Source organism: Leptopilina boulardi, unplaced genomic scaffold (assembly GCF_019393585.1).
Source record: "Leptopilina boulardi isolate dan_hultmark-lab unplaced genomic scaffold, ZJU_Lbou_2.1 LbouV2_193, whole genome shotgun sequence".
NCBI classification, from domain to species: Eukaryota; Metazoa; Arthropoda; class Insecta; order Hymenoptera; family Figitidae; genus Leptopilina; species Leptopilina boulardi.
Window position 1 is genome coordinate 1,711,565 of NW_026137744.1, and position 19,630 is coordinate 1,731,194.

Here is a 19,630-nt window from a genome sequence, read left to right on the forward strand (position 1 = left end):
AATCCGTGATTGCAAATTTGAAAAAAAGTTTCATTTACAAATTGCGTTCAAAATATTATTGTTAATAAACTTTTATTCAGTATTTAATAGTGTGAAAACAGTGACATGTTTCAATATAGAATAGTGAAAGATTTAACTAAACTATTTAAAACTTTTCCTATTCTAGTAAAACGTTCGACTATGTTCCTAGTAAATCTTTTTTTTCGTGAAAAATATTTTTTTTGTTTATTAAAAAATTAATTAAAAATAATATATAATTTCATATTACTTGTAATTATAAAATATATATTATTTTATTATTGTTATTATTATTATTCGTGTCGTACGTGAATTTTTTATTGTCATATTCGTGTATTGAAAAATGATTGACATAAGTATGTGAAGATGAGAGGGATTTAGAGAGAAGAAAAAATGAGAGAAAAAGAAGGTCCTCCGGCTGAGGAATGCAGCTGTACAATATGCAGCAGGTCCTCGACTAACACCAAGTTATGTATTTAATACAACATACATAAATGTATATGTGAAGTGTTCATAAAAGGCTTGTGAGAAATTTAAACTATTCATGTTTGATGCTTCGGAATTTGATTTTAGAACTATTTTCATATCGCAGATTAGAAACAGTTGATCGACTACAAAAAATAAAATTGATAATTTAGTTATATTTATTGCCATTTTTTAATATTAATTATTATGCATGTATTAGAAAATAAAGGTATTAGATTATTATTATTATTAATGGATGCTTATATTATATTTCAAGTTGAAGAAAAGTTTGATAGGTTGAGGTATGTGACGTTTATAGAGACCTGTAATAATAATGATTGCACCTTGATGCGATAACGCGTCTCCTGAATTGTTGTATGCGGCAAAAAACGAGAGTTTGGCCTTCGCAGGTTGAGAGACCACACGAGTTATGAGTTATGGAGCTATATACACGTTGAGAAAGGCATCCACGTATGAGCATCCAACTGGACAGCGGGAGGCCAACACCAGGTGTACAGGCGTGAATGGAACCGCGGCTAATTTACATACCGAAACTGCCAGAGCCTTTGCCGGTTTTGGCTCAGTATCAGAGAGAGAGAGAGAGAGATGCGTATTATCCTCGCTGAAATTTAGCCTAAGTATAGGTACACATTCCTTATATGTGCGGGGTTTCTCTCGCGTCTTTCATTAAAAAAAAATTACATTTGACCCAATTTCCAGGGATTTTTCAAAGGAAACTGCCTTAATATTTTTTCATAATCCTTAACAAAATTAAAAAATTAAATTAGTTTAAATTCTCAGACCTTCGAAATTATATTAAAGTCGAATTTCTCTTTAAACAAAATTTATATCGAATTTTAATTTATTCAAATAATGAAAAAAAATTTTTATTTATTATGACAAAATTTATTTGACCGCACATTTTTAATTTAATTAAATTTTAATTTTGCAATAAATTTTATATAGCAGATTCTCTTAATCGTCAAATGTTTCTTGAAAAAAAATTTTTATTTGAACAAATTATTATTTAGCTGACACTGAGAAAAAAGGTTTGAGTTGCCAACATCAGAAAATTTTGTTTAATATTATTCAAATTTTTTGTTGTCTCATTCAAACTTTACTTGGCACAACCAAATAAGAAAAATAAAAGATTTTCGTTGTCTTAACCAAAGTTTGGTTGTGACAATTAAAGTTTGATTGGGACAACCAAAATTTTGTTGCTGGAACAAACTTATCTTATTTTATAGAACTTTATGTTAAATAGATTTTTAATTTAGCTGAATTTTTATCAACTAGAAATATTATGTAAACGAATTATAATGTGGCCAATTAATGTAATTTCTATTTACCATAAGTTTAATTTAGCCAAATTTTCATTAAAGTGAATTTATATTTGACTGAATTATCTGGCGTCCAAAAAAAAATTTTAATTCACCATCAGATTTGCATGAAAATGGTTCCTTTAGGGCTTTTGCAATCGCTGAATCCAAATTTAAAGTCAGATTTAAAAAATTCAAAATGGCGGACCTAATATGGCGATCCAATATGGCAGAAAATTTTCAAATGGATTCAATTCGTTAAAAATTCTGTACTCGGGGGTTTTCGGGGTCTCTATATCCAAATTTGAGGTCAGATTTTTTTCTCTGGTTGATAAAAAGTTTTTAGTCTAACTTTTACTATATAAATATAAGAAGATAATAAAATATTATTTTCATTATCAAAAATTGATAATTAAATTAAAGAATTTATTGAAATTAAGATTTATCTTTTAATAAGTTTATATAAATGGAGATTTTTTTTCTTCTGTTTTTGAATATTTGAAAACACGACGCTTTGAGGGAGTCATCATAGGAATAATCTTGAAACTCACTCGACAGAAATTGTGCGTGGGTGTATGAGAATTAACCGATGGATTATTGAATGCTAATAAAGGACACCCATACGATTTCAACAGGGTCGCGCATATTCAGAATTCGTCGCCAAGTGGCGCTTGTAATCCTGGTTCGAAGCATATATATATATAACCGCACACGAATTAATAGTCAAGTGCGGTAGGTACGCGTGATTAGCAAATCACGTGGAGATTTACGATGGGGTTCGATTGTAAGAAATTGAATGCAAAGGGGATAAATGACTTGGGAGATGGAGAACGTGGACAAATATTCCCTCTTTTCTCTTCTCTCTCTCTCTCTCTCTCTCTCTATATATATATATATATATATAATCAAACTCTCGTCTTTCTTTGAATTACAATAAACTCGGAATATAATGCAGCCACTCTGTTAATTCATATCATTTTCATTTTAGCGATAAGAAATAAGCATAAAGTTTTTTAATTTTCTTAATTTAAAATAAATTTTTTTTCTTTGAATAAATTGAGAAATTAAATTTTTAAAAACTTTTCAGAATTTTTTTATGTATTATTATATATGATAAATATAATAATAAATAAATATAATATTAACCCTTTAACGCCCAAATGAGCTGATTCTCGACTTGAATTTCAACCTCGTACTATTAACAGAAAAAATTTTTTAAAAATATCAGACAAATCATTTCCGACTGCTTTTTTATCGCTCTTTCAAATTGCGTGGTCAAAATTTTCAAAAAATAATATTTAACTCCCCTTTTTTTCAAAAACACCCAAAAAATACAAGTTTTTGTCATGTAAAATTTTTTTCAATTGCAATTCTTTCCAGTATATCATTTTTTGCTTATTCTTTAAGATATAAAAAACGTGCTCCCGATAGCTGTACTTTAAAAATATGAATTGCAACTTTTTATTTTTTTTTAGTTTTAACTCAAAATGGCGCCTGAATGTCAAATATTTTTCAAAAATAATGTTTGTAAATTTCTTTTTTTCAAATTCGCTTAAATTTGCCTGAAATTTGTTACTCGGGGGTTTTCGGGGTCGCTGATTACGAATATGCACTTGCTTTTCAAAAATTCAAAATGGCGGATCCAATATGGCGGACGATTTTTGCAAAAAATTATCGGATTCTCTTGAAACTCGTTACTCGGGGGTTTTCGGGTCGATCATCTTGAATCTCAGAAAAATCAGATTCAGAATCATCATTTTCATTTATGGAATCATCATCACTATAAGATTCACCAGAATCATCAGCAGATGGAATAATGTTAGCATTAACAAAATTTTCCATTTCTTCAATTTCGATTGCCATTGACCTTGTGCGACGAGTGTTTAGAATAAACGAATCATTGGACTTATTGCGAGAAGTTTTAGAAGGAATTGATTGATTAGGCATAGAATCTGATCTTCTTTTGGGTGGCATGGTGTAAAAGTAATAACAAATTATTATGACAAAAACTATAAATTTATCTTTTAACAAGCAATATAAATATGTGCGACAAACTTGTTCGGTTCGACCTTATTATCGAAATGTACTGTACTGCCCTAAATGCCAATATTGTTTATTACAAAAGTATAAAATATACTAAACTAAAATCACCATTATTAATTTTTGAAAACCAAGTGCATATTCGTAATCAGCGACCCCGAAAACCTCCAAGTGACGAGTTTGAAAAGAATCCGATAATTTTTTGCAAAAATCGTCCCCCATTTTGAATTTTTGAAAACTGACATCGGATTTGTAATTAGCGACCCCGAAAACCCCCGAGTAACGAGTTTCAAGAGAAGCCGATAATTTTTTTGCAAAAATCGTCCGCCATATTGGATCTGCCATTTTGAATTTTTGAAAACTGACATCAGATTCGTAATCAGCGACCCTGAAAACCCCCGAGTAACAAATTTCAGGCGAATTTGAAAAAAAGAAATTTACAAACATTATTTTTGAAAAATATTTGACTTTCAGGCGCCATTTTGAGTTAAAACTAAAGAAAAATAAAAAGTTGCAATGCATATTTTTAAAGTACAGCTATCGGGAGCACGTTTTTTATATCTTAAAGAATAAGCAAAAAATGATATACTGGAAAGAATTGCAATTGAAAAAAATTTTACATGACAAAAACTTGTATTTTTTGGGTGTTTTTGAAAAAAAGGGGAGTTAAATATTATTTTTTGAAAATTTTGACTACGCAATTTGAAAGAGCGATAAAAATGCAGTCGGGAATGATTTGTCTGATATTTAAAAAATTTTTTTTTTGTTAATGGTACGAGGTTGAAATTCAAGTCGAGAATCAGCCCAGGTGAAAAAATTAACGTTACTAACGTTACTAATGTTACTAACGTTAGTACCTATTAAAAAATTAAGAGTTTCTAAAATATATTTTCACAGAAACTTTGCCACTACTTTCCCATTACCACTTTCACTTTCACTTAAATTTTTTCTAATTCTCATTCGCATTTCCATTCTCACTTCTACTATTTCTAATTCTCATTCCCACTTCACTTCAACTTTGTCTAATTTTTATTCCCATTTCCACTTTCACTTTTTTATATTCATTACTACTGCCACTTTTTCTAATTTCCATCCATGGTAATTAAAAAAAAATGGAAATGGTTAGGTAAATAGAAATTAGAAAGAGTTTTAGTCGAAATGGCAACAGCTAATGAAAATTAGAAGTGGAAAAAATGGGAGTAGAAGTGGGAATGAAAATTAGAAAAAAGGAAGTGGGAATAAAAATTAGAAAAAGTGGAAGTGGAAGTGGTAATGAAAATAAAAATGTGAAAATGGGAATGAAAATTAGAAAAAGTGGAAGTGAAAGTGGAAATGAGGATTAGAAAGAGTGGAAGTGGGAATGGAAGTGCGAATGAGAATTAGAAAAAGTGGAAGTGAAAGTGGTAATGTAAATAAAAAAGTGAAAGTGAAAATAGGCATGAAAATTATAAAAAGTGGAAGTGAAAATGGGAATGAGAATTAGAAAGGCAAAGTTTCTGCAAAAATACAATTTAGAAACATTTTCTTAATTTTTTTTATAGGTACTAACGTTAGTAACATTAGTAACGTTAGTAATGTTAATTTTTCTACCTGGGAGCTCATTTGGGCGTTAAAGGGTTAATTGAATATTGATAATAATGTTTTAATTTTTCTGTTTTTTTTTACAGGTAAGAATCTACAAAGTGGTCCTTGAAGGCTCTGTGATCGGTATGTGATATAAAATATCAATTTTTTTTAGTTACATATGTGGAAAAAAGTATTCTCAATATCAGAGAACAAAGATTTTACTGAAATTGCAAAAGTTTTAAATGCTTCAGTTACTCTCTATAAAGAATTAATGAAAATTCGTTCAATTTAAATGAATGAAAATATATTTATTTTAGTCAGCTTTCTCTTAAAAAAAAAAATTATTATTAATAAAAATAAATAAATTTAATATATAAATTATTTTAAAACTTATTAAATTATTATTAAAAATTGTTAATACATTTAATTAAAATTTTAATAGAATTTATTAAATTTAATTAATTAATTAAAATTAATTAGACTGATTAAATTAATTTATTTAATTAAAAACTTTTATACATTTTACTGATTCTTGCTTTATTAGTTGTGAAAATCGTTGTAAACAATAATTTTTTGTAATTCCTTATTTCATTATAATAATAAACAGAATCAAAATATTATGAATACTTTTTATTTATTAAATTAAACTTCTAAATATATTTTTAGGAGCAATGGAGAGTCAATAAAAACCGCTTTGCTCTTGTTTTGAGAGGATATAATGTATTCTCGGCTGTCAGTATAGAGAAATTTTCCTATCAATGTGAGATTACTTTTTTCTACGGATGTAATTTAATATACTAGAAATTGAATTTGATGAATTAGTTTATCAAAATAAAACAGTTTTAACAATTTTGTTAATCCGTTTTAAGTATTATGTTTAGTTAACGATTGTTATTATCCGAATATATATGTGACGTTAATCGTGTGCGAGGTTCGAACTAAAACCTTATTATAGGTGAACGTTATATATACGACTTGACAGGTACAATATTATAACGATATAACGGGTATTGGAGAATATAATATATGTACCAAACAGTCGCAAGACTATATTTGCCTAGCAGTGTGGTTTGGTATAGGGATTGACTTGTATAAACATTGGAACACCGATAGCTAACATCGTCAGGCACCTGCTACTCAAAATAATCATTTTGCAAACATCCCACAGTAATACCATGTATACTCAACCTAAGATCGTTTGTTGATAAAATTCAAGAGTGAGAGAGAGCGAGACCCTCTTGTTTTTCGACTCATATCCGCGCGACATACACACGTTTCAATATATTCCCAATTCAATAGCTTATTATTGATCATTCTTATTCTAATTTTTCTCATCATTTATATTAATATTCATTCCACTCTCGTAATATTTCATAACACGAGGTAAATAATTTTTGTTTTCCAATTCGTAGAATTTAGTTTTATTTAAAAAAAATTAAATGCAAAATTTTTTTAAACGTTTTACATTTATAATTTTTTTTATTATTAGATTTTTCTTATTTTTTAAACATTTTTTTGGTAAAAAAAAATTTTAATCCACGTGGATATTACCCAGAAATTAGTTTTTCTTTTTTTTTTTTTTAATAGATCAAAATTAATTAATATTAAACTGAATTTTCACGAACTATGAGCCTGGCTACACCGAGAGCCAACCAGGAGAGAATTAAATTTGATGCTCAGGCGTATTAAACGAGTAGATTATATTCGCGTCTGCGCAGAATGTTTGTGTACATCTGCGACCATGGTTGCGATATGGACAGGTTAGAAAAGGCGATCACGTGGTCGACAAAGCCAGCGAACTTTTCTAACCTGTCACTATCGCAACCATGTTCGCAGATCTACATAAACATTCTGCGCAGACGCGAATATAATCTACTCGTTTAATAAGCCTGAGCATCAAATTTAATGCTCCTGGTTGGCTTTCGGTGTAGCCAGGCTCTGTATAAAACAGAATTTTTATTTAGACGAATCTCCATTGAATATAATTTTTCATTTAAGTACTTTTTAATGTAACAATATTTCTATATATTTAATCGAATTTTTAAATTATAGGTATCTCACTTAATCTGTATCTATTCAAACATTTTTTCCCACAATTTCTATTTTATAGAATTCTCAAAATGCTGCATTCTCAATTTTGGTAGATAGTTTGTTTAAAATTAGCGTTTGTTTATTTGGACAAAAGAAATTTCTGTCAATTGAAAATTTAGTATTTTAAGAATTCTATCTAATGATTAATTTATGAAAATTTAATTTCAAACAAATGAATTTTAGAAAAAATAAAATTAAATTAAACTTGCTCATATAACAATAATTCATGATTCATAGAAATTGAAATCAATTAAATTAAATGAAAATTTAATTAAATGAGATTTCTCCTAAATAATAATTGTTCAAATTGAAATCTGAATCCGAATTTGAGGTCAGAATTAAAAAAATTCAAAATGGCGGACCCAATATGGCGGAATTTTTTTTTAATTGATTCGATTCGTTCAAAATTCGGTATACTCGGGGGTTTTTGGGGTCGCTGAATCCAAATTTGAGGTCAGATTTGGCTAATTAAAAATTCTTTTAACAAAAAATCTATAAAATGAGAAGTATATATTTAGTGAATTTTAATGCAAATGGAAGTTTTGTTAGTGAAAATTTGCCTATATAACAGTAATTCTAAATAGAAATGATCTATAAAATCCTAATTAGTTTAATTAAAAATTTTAATAAATAAAAATTCGGCTTAATAAATTTAATGGAAATTCCATTAAATTGGAATTCTAAAGAATTCATTAATTCTATAAAATCATTATAATATTACGATTAAAAATTTTAAGACAAAATAATTATTATTTTCTGCGAAATAGAAGAAAATTAGAGGAAAATAGAATAGTGAAAAAAAAATTCCACAAAATTTATGCCGTAATTCTCATGTGTTGAAATAATATTTGTGAATAAAATTATATATAGAAGAAAAAATGTTAGTTTTAGTCTAAAAAATTTGAAAGATTGAGAAGTAGAAATCTAAATATATATATATATATATATATATGTGGACTAGATTAAATATTTGGGAGCAGGATGTCTGAAAATCTTGAGGTCGCATTCCAGAGTCAGCGGGCATCGTAAGGTGTTAATGAAGTCGTGAGGACTTGGTTTCACATTTATATGCGTATATATATATATATATATATATATATATATATATATCTATATAGAGAGAGGAAGGTTTGGCGGATGCTGGAAATGATTTAGATTCCAACTAAACGATCTGTCTAAGCGATGACGGGTCCACATCCCGAATTCATCGCCGTTCACTCCGAATAATGGATTTAATGAGAAGGTAGCCCGAATCTTGGCCACCTTCTCTTACTCTGGTCCAACCTCCTACCGAATCCTTTAATGTCTCGTATCTCTCCTCTAAATTCCCCCCAGGGGTCCACTGTATATATGTATATAATTATATACAATTCGCATACGCTTAACAAGGACCTGATTATATTTTTCGCTTATTATTATTATCATCATCATCATCATTTTTTTTTTTTTAAGAGGATCAAATAAAAATGCAATTTTATTCAGAATTAGACAATAACTTCTTCTTTGGTTTTTCAGTGTTACAAATTCACAGTAAATATGCGCATATATTTTTTTCAGAATTTCTTTATTTCTATTTCGGGTTTTTTTTCAGTATATCAATTCCTGTTTTCCTGATGGTTTTAATCAATTTTGTTTTTTTTTTTATATTGATTTTTATATTTTTTTTAAATAGATATACCTTTTATATTATTCGAAAAAATAAATAATTGCTTATAGAGCGAAATTATTTTTAATAATAAATTTCCTTTTAAAGAAATAATTTTCCATTTTTTCGTTTTATAACTCACATATATGTATTTATAAAACAATTTCACATTGGTTTTGGTGACATGAAAAAAAAAGTTGACAAAGATCAGAAACAAAAGAGAGGGACAACTCTCGAGAGGATAATGACGATGAAAATTGTGTTTGTCAAGTTGAAAGGACGTATATATACGTAAGTTGGTAATAGTATAATCACCGTTCTTAAGCGGTCGCTTTATTATCGTTAGGTGTTGGTGTGTGTCCTTTTTTTTACCTCTCATCCATTCGCGTTCACAAGAGTGTACCTACTTATTTATTTCGTGCCTCGCGCAAAAAGTACTAAGTCACCCTTCGTAACGTCATCCTTCGACTTATTTGTCTCTCTCTCTCTCTCTCTCTCCTTTTTAAACTCTTTTACTGTGAGAGCAGATGAATTCTACGAAAGACCGACAGAATGACGAGGTGTGTGACATCTTATACCGTAACAAATTAACGACATTAACGAGCTGAATGTTTGCTGAACTTTATGTCATGAGTTGAAATTTTTTTTTTTTTTTTTTGATTAATTAATTATTTCGAGTACCTGCGATGCGAATCATGAAATAGAAGAGAGTATGAATATATTTTTTAAGCCTAAAGGTATATTTCATAATACATATACGCGGCACACTTAAGTTATCTTTCTTTGATCTTCATATTATTAAAATTGATCTTTATATTCTGTGAGACTTCTTATTGCTCCATTGTCATTAAATTTTTTATATTATATTCATCAGCTGACTCAAGAATCGTAATATTTTTTTTTAGCTTACAAAAAACATCAAGTGTAAGAAAATAATATTTATTTAGTATACTTTTGAAATTATATATATATATAATATTTAATTTTTTATTTGCCTAAAGTTCTCTGCGTTTAAATAAATAACGAAATCATTTTTTTTAACTATATAAATATATGTTCTTTTACTTAAAAATTAAAGAAATACATTTTTTTTTAAATTTCGTAAAATTTTTGTTTAATTTTTATAGATATTTTACGATTTTAGCGACAAGAAATAGGGTACCCACTTGAAAAGATTCCCCGGAATGTGCCCCCTGGAGGTTCTATCAGAATTCCGCCGGAACTTTCAACGTAATTCCGTCGGAATTTCATCGAAGTTCCAAAGAATTTCCGATGGGATTCCTACGGAATTAGGACTCTAAAAATTTTGAAAAAATTAATCGGAATTTCGTCAGGATTCCGTCGGAATCCCATTGGAAATTGTTTGGAACTCCGACGGAATTACGTTGGAAGTTCCGGCGGAATTCTGATAGAACTTCCAGGGAGCACTTTCCGGGGAATCTTTCCAAACTAATTGCGGCGCGATTGGAGTCAAAACACCTTTGTTATAGAAAATTTGACATTTGTATTGTATAAAGTCAATTGAAGACTTATTAAACTAAAAGCTTATGTTATTTAGATATTTAAAAAAAATTAATTAACAACAGAATTTCTAAATAATAGAATTTTTATTTGTCCGAAATTACAAATATCAAATAAACTCTCTAAATCTGAATCAGTTATATTTCACTGATTAGCAGTAGAAATCTATACTAATTGCCATAGCGAGAATTGAGCAACTGATAATTAGTTGAAATTTACTGATTCAATTAGTAAAATATCAATGATTGATTGAATCAGTAATATAAATATATAGCGGCGGCAGCAAAATCTACAGATTTAATAGTTAATTTTAAAGGTTATATTATATTCAAATTACTGATTTACATAAGTTATTTTCTATTGCTTGCATATTAATTAATTATATATTAGTAAATTTCAAAAAATAACTGAAACTTCAGTTAAAATGAAAAGTACTGATTGAAATAGTATTTCTATACTGATTCCGATTTAAAGAGAAAATTCTGTGAAATTAATTTTCGGTTATATAAAAATTCTTTATCAGTTTAATATGAAAATTCTGCAAAATAATAATTCGAAAAATAAAAATTCTAAAAATTAATTTATAAAATATTTCTGCATCCCAAAAATACGTGTTTTTTTTCAAGTAGAAAAATCTTTTTTTATTGTAAAGTTAATTAACCATTTGACTGCTTGCATGATTTAAAATCTATCCAGTCTACAAACAATAAAAAAACATTTTTTTTTTTCTAAAAGAGTCATCAATATATAATGAGATTGTGTATACAGTTAATAAAAATTGAGGAATTCTCAGTGGCATTTATTTGGTGATAAAAAAAAACATTGATAAAAGATATTGTATATTTATAATCAAGATGATGGGATTTAGAACGTTAGCTTTGGTTGAGAAATATTCACGATTGATTGCACTTTCACAAAAGTGTGAATAAGATCGGTGTCAATGGGAATACAGTGGTTGGTCGTCCTCACAGTCCAAGCAAGCAAGTTCCCATTTTTGTAATAAAGCATCAGAGTGTATACGATGTTTACCGATGCGAACGTAAGGTGTAAAACTCAGTGCGGAGATGCTTCAGAATCCAAATGGCTCGCGATAGCAGCTGCTTCCATTTTTACAAAAGACACCTTGGAAGCTTAAAGGTTTTTGTGTCACCGCGCGCCCGAGGGTCGGATTTCGACACTGACACATTTTTTTTTTCCAGAATATAGCATCTATTTTGACGAATAGAATTCGATGCTTTTGTTTTCAGCAAAGACGGAAGGAGCTACTCTCATATATATTATAGGTGCGACCTTTTCACCTTGAATTCATCCCAGGATCGAATGAGACTAGCCTTACTAAATTTGAACAAAGTAACCTCCATTGTTTGACCCGCATTCAGTTTAATGGCGTCGAAGGATCTTATAAAGGACAATGGCTTTTTTTTTGAGACCCAATTGCCGTACTTTTTTGAAATTGTATCCGTACATTGTCATTTTTTTTTAAAGAAAAATGATTGACCTGCACAGCAGTTGATGCTTGAAAGAATATGAAAAGAAAATTTATAATAAAAAAAGTGGTTTCTTTTTGAATCACATAAGAAAAGATGATGGTGTCATCAAGTGACTTTGATTCAGTGGGTCAATATTTTTCTCGTCAGTCATATTTTTTTTTTTTAAATTCAAAAATATATATATATTCTTGACATTTTCAAGAACAATTGTGACACTGATATGTCGTAAGAAAAAAAAAAAGATTATTCGTTGAAAAATAGGGAAATAATAATAATAAAAAAAAAAAAAGAAATGAAGACACAAATTTCGAAGGATAATTTTTTAACTTTATTGTTTATCTCCACGTACAATACAATATTTATAGATTATTTTCTCTTGTTCAGAATATGATAATAACCAGTAGTTATAATATTTATCATAACAATAGAAATACAAAGATTATACATGCCGTACGGAATGTGTGAGATAAAGTACCCAGATTTTTTGCGCAGCAAATTTGGGATCTTTTTTGATTCTGATGTCGACTTATTAAATATATATAGTAAAATCAGAGAAGAATCGATAAAATTGAAATTTTATTCATAAATTATTTTTTTTTTTTTCTACAACTAAAATCCAACAACTTTTCGTTTAAAAAATTCATATAAACAAGCAAAACTAAAAAATATCAAAATGCAAAAATTTTGCGAAAAAAAAAATGTGAAACAAAATTTTAAAAAAGAAATTAAAATAAAATAAAAAAAAGTAAAAAATGGAAAGAAAAAAAATAGTTTTGTAAAAAAAAAAAGAAAAATCCATGAAAGGAAAAAAATAAAACGAAAAAAAAGCAAAGGTTCGAAATAATAATAAAAAAATGTTTATTATTTTCGATTTCTTCTCTTTTTTAAGATTCTCTTTAAAAATCGACAAAGTACTTTGGGAAATTCCACAGCAGCTAGTACACACGTTATTTATACGAAAGCAAACTGTCGTGGGATTGTACATTGCGTTCACAGACACTATATACCGTGTTCTTTTGTTTTTTTTTTTTAATTTTCTTTTTTTTTTATCTTTATTCGACAAAAATTGTAAACTCTATTGCACTCTTTGGCGTGGCACACAACTACAGGCCGCGATGAGAAAGATGAAAAGTACCAGGCCGAGTACGAAATTTTCGTCCTTTCCTTCATAGGACGCACTTTTAATAAAGAAACTAATTGTAAGAAATAATTAATTATGATCTATTTACAACGATGTGACAACTTATACCACAGAAAAGGATTCTTTTCTATAATCAAATTGAATAAATAAAAAAATAAAAAAAAAAAAAAACACTGTTATGTTACATAATACTAAATATCACTTTTTCAATTTCTATAAACATAACAGCTTCGCTATCAATTTTTGCATACAAAAAATTTTTTTTAAGCATAAATTGTTTTTATTTCTTTAAAACAACAAAAGTTTAACAGCAATAATTTTAAACGAAAAATATTTTCTAAGAACAATCTAAAAAATAATAATAATTTTTTAATTTGCTTTGTTATTTTAATTTAACAAAAATTGTATTTTTTTTGTGAGAAAAGATATAATCATTATCTGTGGTCTCAGTAGCATTAACTCGAGCTTTTAATCAAGGGATGCAACTTTATTTTTACATATCCTTTGAAATACGGAACACGAGATTGATACTATTTACATAAGAACTATGTACATTTTTTTTTATATATAATACTTTTAACACAGATCATGGACTTTTACCAATTTCCCCCCATCCTGAGGAAATAAAATTCATAAGTCTCAAAAAGGCTTTAGAATCGCTGTGGTCTTGAATGTTATAAAAAAATTTCTTTTTTAATAATAAAAAAATTGTTTCGAATATTATCACAAATTATTTTCGTTGCGAAAATTTCTTTTTTCTTTTTCATTGTTTCCACTTTAAAATTTTTCTTCGCTAATACAATTAAACTGAAAAAACAATATTTATTTGATTCAAATAATCGTTTACATATTTGACTATTTATCAAATAAATATTTACTTGAACTAAATAATTTTTATTTAATTTAAATAAATTGTATTTGAACCAATAATTTTTGTATTTGAAACAAATATACCATATAATTGACTCAAATAATAATTATTTGATAATATTCAAGTAACTAATTATTTGAATCAAATAAATTTTTTTTTTTCATTGTATAAATAGGGTTTAAAAAAATCAAATATACTTAAATATTTCTTATTAATATTGGTATTTAAAAAAATAAAATATATTGAATTTATTTTAATAATCAAGTTGGAATATTTTTATAATTTTAACTATTTATCATCGTCTTTTATTAGGGGAAATTTTTATCTACAGTTTTTTATTTAGATAACGTTTTTTTAAAACTTATTTAGAACTTTTCAAACTTAATTCAGAAAAATTAAACAAAAAACTAAACAAAAAATATGAATTTTTAGCAAAAACCTATTTTAATAATAGTGTACTTTTGAAAAGATTCAATTAAGAGAAATAATAAAATTAATAATGGCTCACGTGTATTCTTTAAGAAAGTTACGTTTATATAATTCAGAAAGTATAAATTTTTAATTAAATTTTATAACGTCAATAACAAAATAGATGTTTATATCAACTTGTATATGAAGCACTTAAAAACAATCATTTTGTTTTAAAAGCATTCAAAAGACATCCAAGGATGAAACTTTCGTTTCATAATATGGCAATCCTTTCTAAACGTTATTATTCAGATAGAATAATTGATGCTTATATTGAATATTATTAATTCTTTGCAATTAATATTGAAACGAATATAATATGTAACGAATAAAATTATCGATTGAAAAACAATTTTTATTTAATTCAAATAAATCGATTACTTAACAAATGTGAAATAAATATAGCATTTAATTGACTCAAATCAATTTTTTGCCATATATCTGCTATAATATTATACTTTTTTTATTAAAATATTATTATAGTATAATAAATTTTTTATTTATAGTAAAATATTTCAAATAATTTGTAATTAATTCAAAATATCTGAAAAATGTACAATCAGAGATAAGGCATATTTGTTTTAAATAAAAATTTTATATGCTTTGAGTAAAAAAATATTTCTCTAGTTTATATTGAAATAAATTGACAACTTACATCAGCTTGAAAAATATATAACCTCCTGTGTAGTAGTATTAGTAGAAAAAATTTTTATTGAACACCTGGTCTTGTGGGTGAAAATTAGATGAATATTTTATACTTCTTTAATATTTAATTGTAAACCAAAGTAATGAATATTCACTTAGATTTTCTATTTTTTCACTGTATTCAATTATATACAGTGAAAAAAATATTTATATGATTCAAATAAAAATTATATTTAGTAAAAATAATTTATTTGATAATAGCCAAGTAATAGATTATTTGACTCAAGTAAATTTTCTTTTTCTCATTGCAATAATAAAAAGTTCCACCGATATTGAGAGATAAAAATTATTTTAATTATTTCAATGCATAAAGAAATTTGAAAACTTGAACCAATATAAATATATAAATATTTGTATATATGATAACTAAAAAAAAAACAAACTATTTATATATTATTTAAAAGAAAAAAGATAAAAAAGAAAAATATTCAAGACCAAAAAAGCGGAAGCCCGAAAATTGGCTATATATATATAGGCGTACACATTTAAAATTGGTACACCGATTGATGATGTTCGGCAAAAAGAGATCAAAGCTAAACTCTATCGGGTCAGAAGATGACGGTTAATGGTCGACGGAATTCATTTCCAGGAGCCGCTGGTGATGTTTGATAGCCAGAATATTGTCCCATTTGTGGTGCCAAAAGTCCACCAGCTTGAACAGGACCAGGATAATATGCTGGTAAACTATTAGCACCAGGACTTGCCGCTGATGAATTTGACGTTGAACTTGCACTTGAAGAGCCCTGATCCGTTCTTCCATCTGTTTGTTGTTTATTATTATCAGGTGAATCGGCAGTTGGTGATCTACTCATTGAACCACCTCCACCACCGCCAGGACTTGATTCCTCATAAAGTTTGTTCGGTTCATAGCTTGGACGATTATATTCCGAAATACTTGGCTTTTGATCCATATATAATTTTGATTGTTCAAAGTATGCCTTCGCCGAATCCAAATAACTTCTATCAAGATATGACTTGGGACTCGAGTCTAAATATTTTGGATCCGAGTACATACTCATGGCAAGTGTACTTGGTGGCATATAGGCTCGGTACTTGTCCGCCTCCATTGAGTACTTCATTGCGTCCATGGAGCTCACGACCTGAAACAACAATAGAGAGATCGTTGCAAGTGACACGTTGATGAAATTGTTATAATACATTATTCAATAGATTCTATCTGTTGTGCTATATATATATACTATCAGGGAAAAAGTAACAAATCCGGTACGCACCTATATTGAGATAAAAAAAAAAAAAACTATTGTAATCTCTATAGATGGATATTAGGACTTCCGGGCAACACCTGCAAACCTTTTATCGCGATAATTAACTTGCCCCATGCTGCGATCCCGTCGGCTACCGAACTCTGTTGGTCACGCAGTTAATTATAAACGAAGGTCGATTCTAAGCTTCTGAGGATCTCTTCAAAGTTTCTCTCTCTCTCTCTCTTATTCTCTAGTTCTTTCGAGAGTAACGAATCTGGTCGCGGTCTGACGCTTATAAGAGAAATAAAAAAAAAAAAATCAAGATGCTGATTCTGCATCACGATCAGATATCTCCGGATAAAGGTGCCAATGGCCATAAATTTTTTTCAATACAGAAAACAACAAAACGACGCATATTCCTAATTCTATAATTCGTGCGGCGAGGTTGCGTATATATATATATACCCTTTGTCGGATCGTTAAGCGGCTTTGTCCCAATGATTTACACAACAAGTCTTAGCCTCCTTCGGTCATCGTTCCCTTCTTTTCTTGCCAATTGATTATATTCCTTGGGTTCTCGCGCACAACCAGCCAAAATCTCGCGTCGACCTGTCTTAAGGAATTTTTTTTGTATTCGCTCACTGCTGTGAATTTAATTTGTGGTTTTGACTTTTTTCTGCGAATTTTGCCACCGCACACAAAGAAGCCCGTAAAAAAAAGAGAAAATGATGAAATTGATAAAGATGATTATGAAAAAAAAAAACAAAATATAGTTTAAAAATTTTCGGATTAATTAACATTAAAGAAAAATAATTATTAATGTTTAAAATGAAACAGTGGCGAGGAAATAAAAGGAAATATTTACGGAGAGATGCTATTCGCGCGCGGTGCAAATATACGAATGCAAAATGCATTCTCTGGGACCGACATCACAATACGTAGTATGGACATATATATATATATATGTGACAGTCCCCGAGAGAAGGGACCTTAGCTCACCAAAACGAATTTCACAGGGCAAGCGTTTGAAGAAGAAGCAGAAACGCGGAACTCGAAGAGTGGGGCGGAACTTCTGAAAAGTCCCCCCACCACACTAACACAACGTTGTGTTTCTGTATACGTGAGCTTCGTCTACTTCATGTATCTTCGGGTCTCACGTACGCGAAGCTCACGTTCGCGAGAGTATAGTTGTGTAAGTAAAGTAGTGGGGCTGATTTCTTGAGTGCCACAATCCGCCTCGAAATGCGCTTGACATACCCATCTTCAAAATGTTATTGTGTCAAAAGCAATTATCCTAATCAGTTTTTGACTTTTGCATGTGAAAAAGCAATTCAAAATCTATCATTTACCATATAAAACTCAATATTGACCTCTGGTGAGCTAAGGTCCCTTCTCTCGGGGACTGTCACATATATATATATATATATATGCTTTGTGGACGAAAACGCAGCAGGCCGGGGGTGATTTCATTGTGTCTTCGACTGTCAGGTTGAGTTGTCCGTTAATTAAGTTTTGTTTCGGAAACCGATGATGCCAGATGCATGGAATTTTTTTCGCACCTTTAATATATATGTCACGCCACATATATATATATAGGCGAACAATACCAGTGACAACAGACTCGTTTCAATGACGAGAATACGAAATAAATATATTTCTTTTATTTTCTTAAAAGAAGTATCTCCTCATTATTTTTAACTCACCAAGTATTTATATATATTAAAAAAAAAGAAAGTAGGCAGATAGCATTTTTCTTCAAAATTATGATTTCTCAAATTTCTAGTGTCTCGAAATTTAAAATATACTCTAAATTTGAAATATAGTTATACTTTTGACTAATTTTTTGTCAAAAAATGACTAATTTGTTAGTAGAAAACTAATAATTAAGCACTGTTTACTTAAAGGTATACAGTTGATACCGAATTGAATCAAATTATGTTTTGATTCAAAAATTGGTATTACTTGATTGAATTTTTTTTTTTTTTAATATTGGTTACTTGACTTATTATCAAATAAATATTTATTTGTATTAAATAATTTTTATTTGAGTCAATTAAATTGTATTTGTTTCAAATAGAGAAATTATTGGTCCAAATACAGTTTATTTAATGCAAATAAAAATTAATTGGTTCAAGTAAATATTTATTTGATAGTAGTCAAGTAATCGATTATTTAAATGAAATAAATTTTTTTTCATTGTTCGTTAGCAACTTCATAACTATTCAAATTAACAGTGAATTTATTATAGTTTACTAATTGAAATAGTAGCCTTATTAAGTGAATTATAGTAGTTTTAAACTAACAATTAATTATTTTTAACTAAAGAAAAATTAGTCAAAACGGTTATATATATATATATATATATATATATAATTTATTTAATCAATGATTCGGTGCAGTTAAATTAACCGCACACTCAGAAAAAAATTTTTGTTTGAACCAAAAATTTGCTTCAGCAATTAGTAAAAAAAAACTAATTATTAGTTTCATATTATTAAAATTAGTAAGAAGTTACTAATTTTCAGTTGGAAAAATAACTGAACATATATAGTCAAATTTGACTAATATTGAATAAATTACCAGAAATTTTAGTTATTTTTACATAACGTAAAATTGAATTCAATAATTAGTTATTTTTAATTAAAAAATTAGTAGTAATATTACTATTTGAATCAGTGATTGACTTTTTGCTATCAAATTTAGAGAGTAATTTTTAAAAGTTTTAATTTTTTTATTCGTTTATTTTGATATAAATTCAAGTGTTTCTGCGCATATTTTTTTGTTGAGAAAAGATTTTATATAATTCGGTATAAAATTAAATATTTAATTCTCTAGAAATTGAAACTTCTATAGTAACATTTAAGGAGTTTTTTTTTTTTACTTAAAACTATATTTTACATTTTTACCATAAGAAAATTAATTTTTCAATTATTTCATTTTATATGAAATGATGATTCACATGATAAATAAATTTATATCAGAAGAGACAAAGCGAAAACGTATAGTATATAGCAGGTTGTGATGTATCCGGACGAGAAGTATATATGTTTTTGTATTCGTGAAAACTACATGATGATGACACGCA

At 28.1% G+C, this 19,630-nt stretch overlaps 2 protein-coding genes across 3 annotated transcripts in view; one reads left to right on the forward strand and one right to left on the reverse strand.

Moving 5' to 3' along the window:
* The window catches only part of LOC127277947 (peroxisome biogenesis factor 1), a 363,271-nt gene that overhangs the window by 167,928 nt on the left and 175,713 nt on the right, over positions 1-19,630 (forward strand). The window contains exon 18 of one of the 2 annotated variants that reach the window (XR_007842435.1): positions 5,510-5,549. The exons of the other annotated variant lie outside the window; for it this stretch is intronic. The gene's annotated coding sequence lies outside the window, so the exon portion shown is untranslated. The remainder of the gene's footprint in view (positions 1-5,509; positions 5,550-19,630) is intronic. 2 annotated transcript variants of the gene reach the window in all.
* The window catches only part of LOC127277956 (transcription factor Sox-19b-like), a 37,753-nt gene continuing 31,119 nt past the window's right edge, over positions 12,997-19,630 (reverse strand). The window contains exon 5 of the mRNA XM_051299418.1: positions 12,997-16,440. Within this exon, the coding sequence (XP_051155375.1) occupies positions 15,889-16,440 (552 nt within the window). The 3' untranslated portion in view covers positions 12,997-15,888. The remainder of the gene's footprint in view (positions 16,441-19,630) is intronic.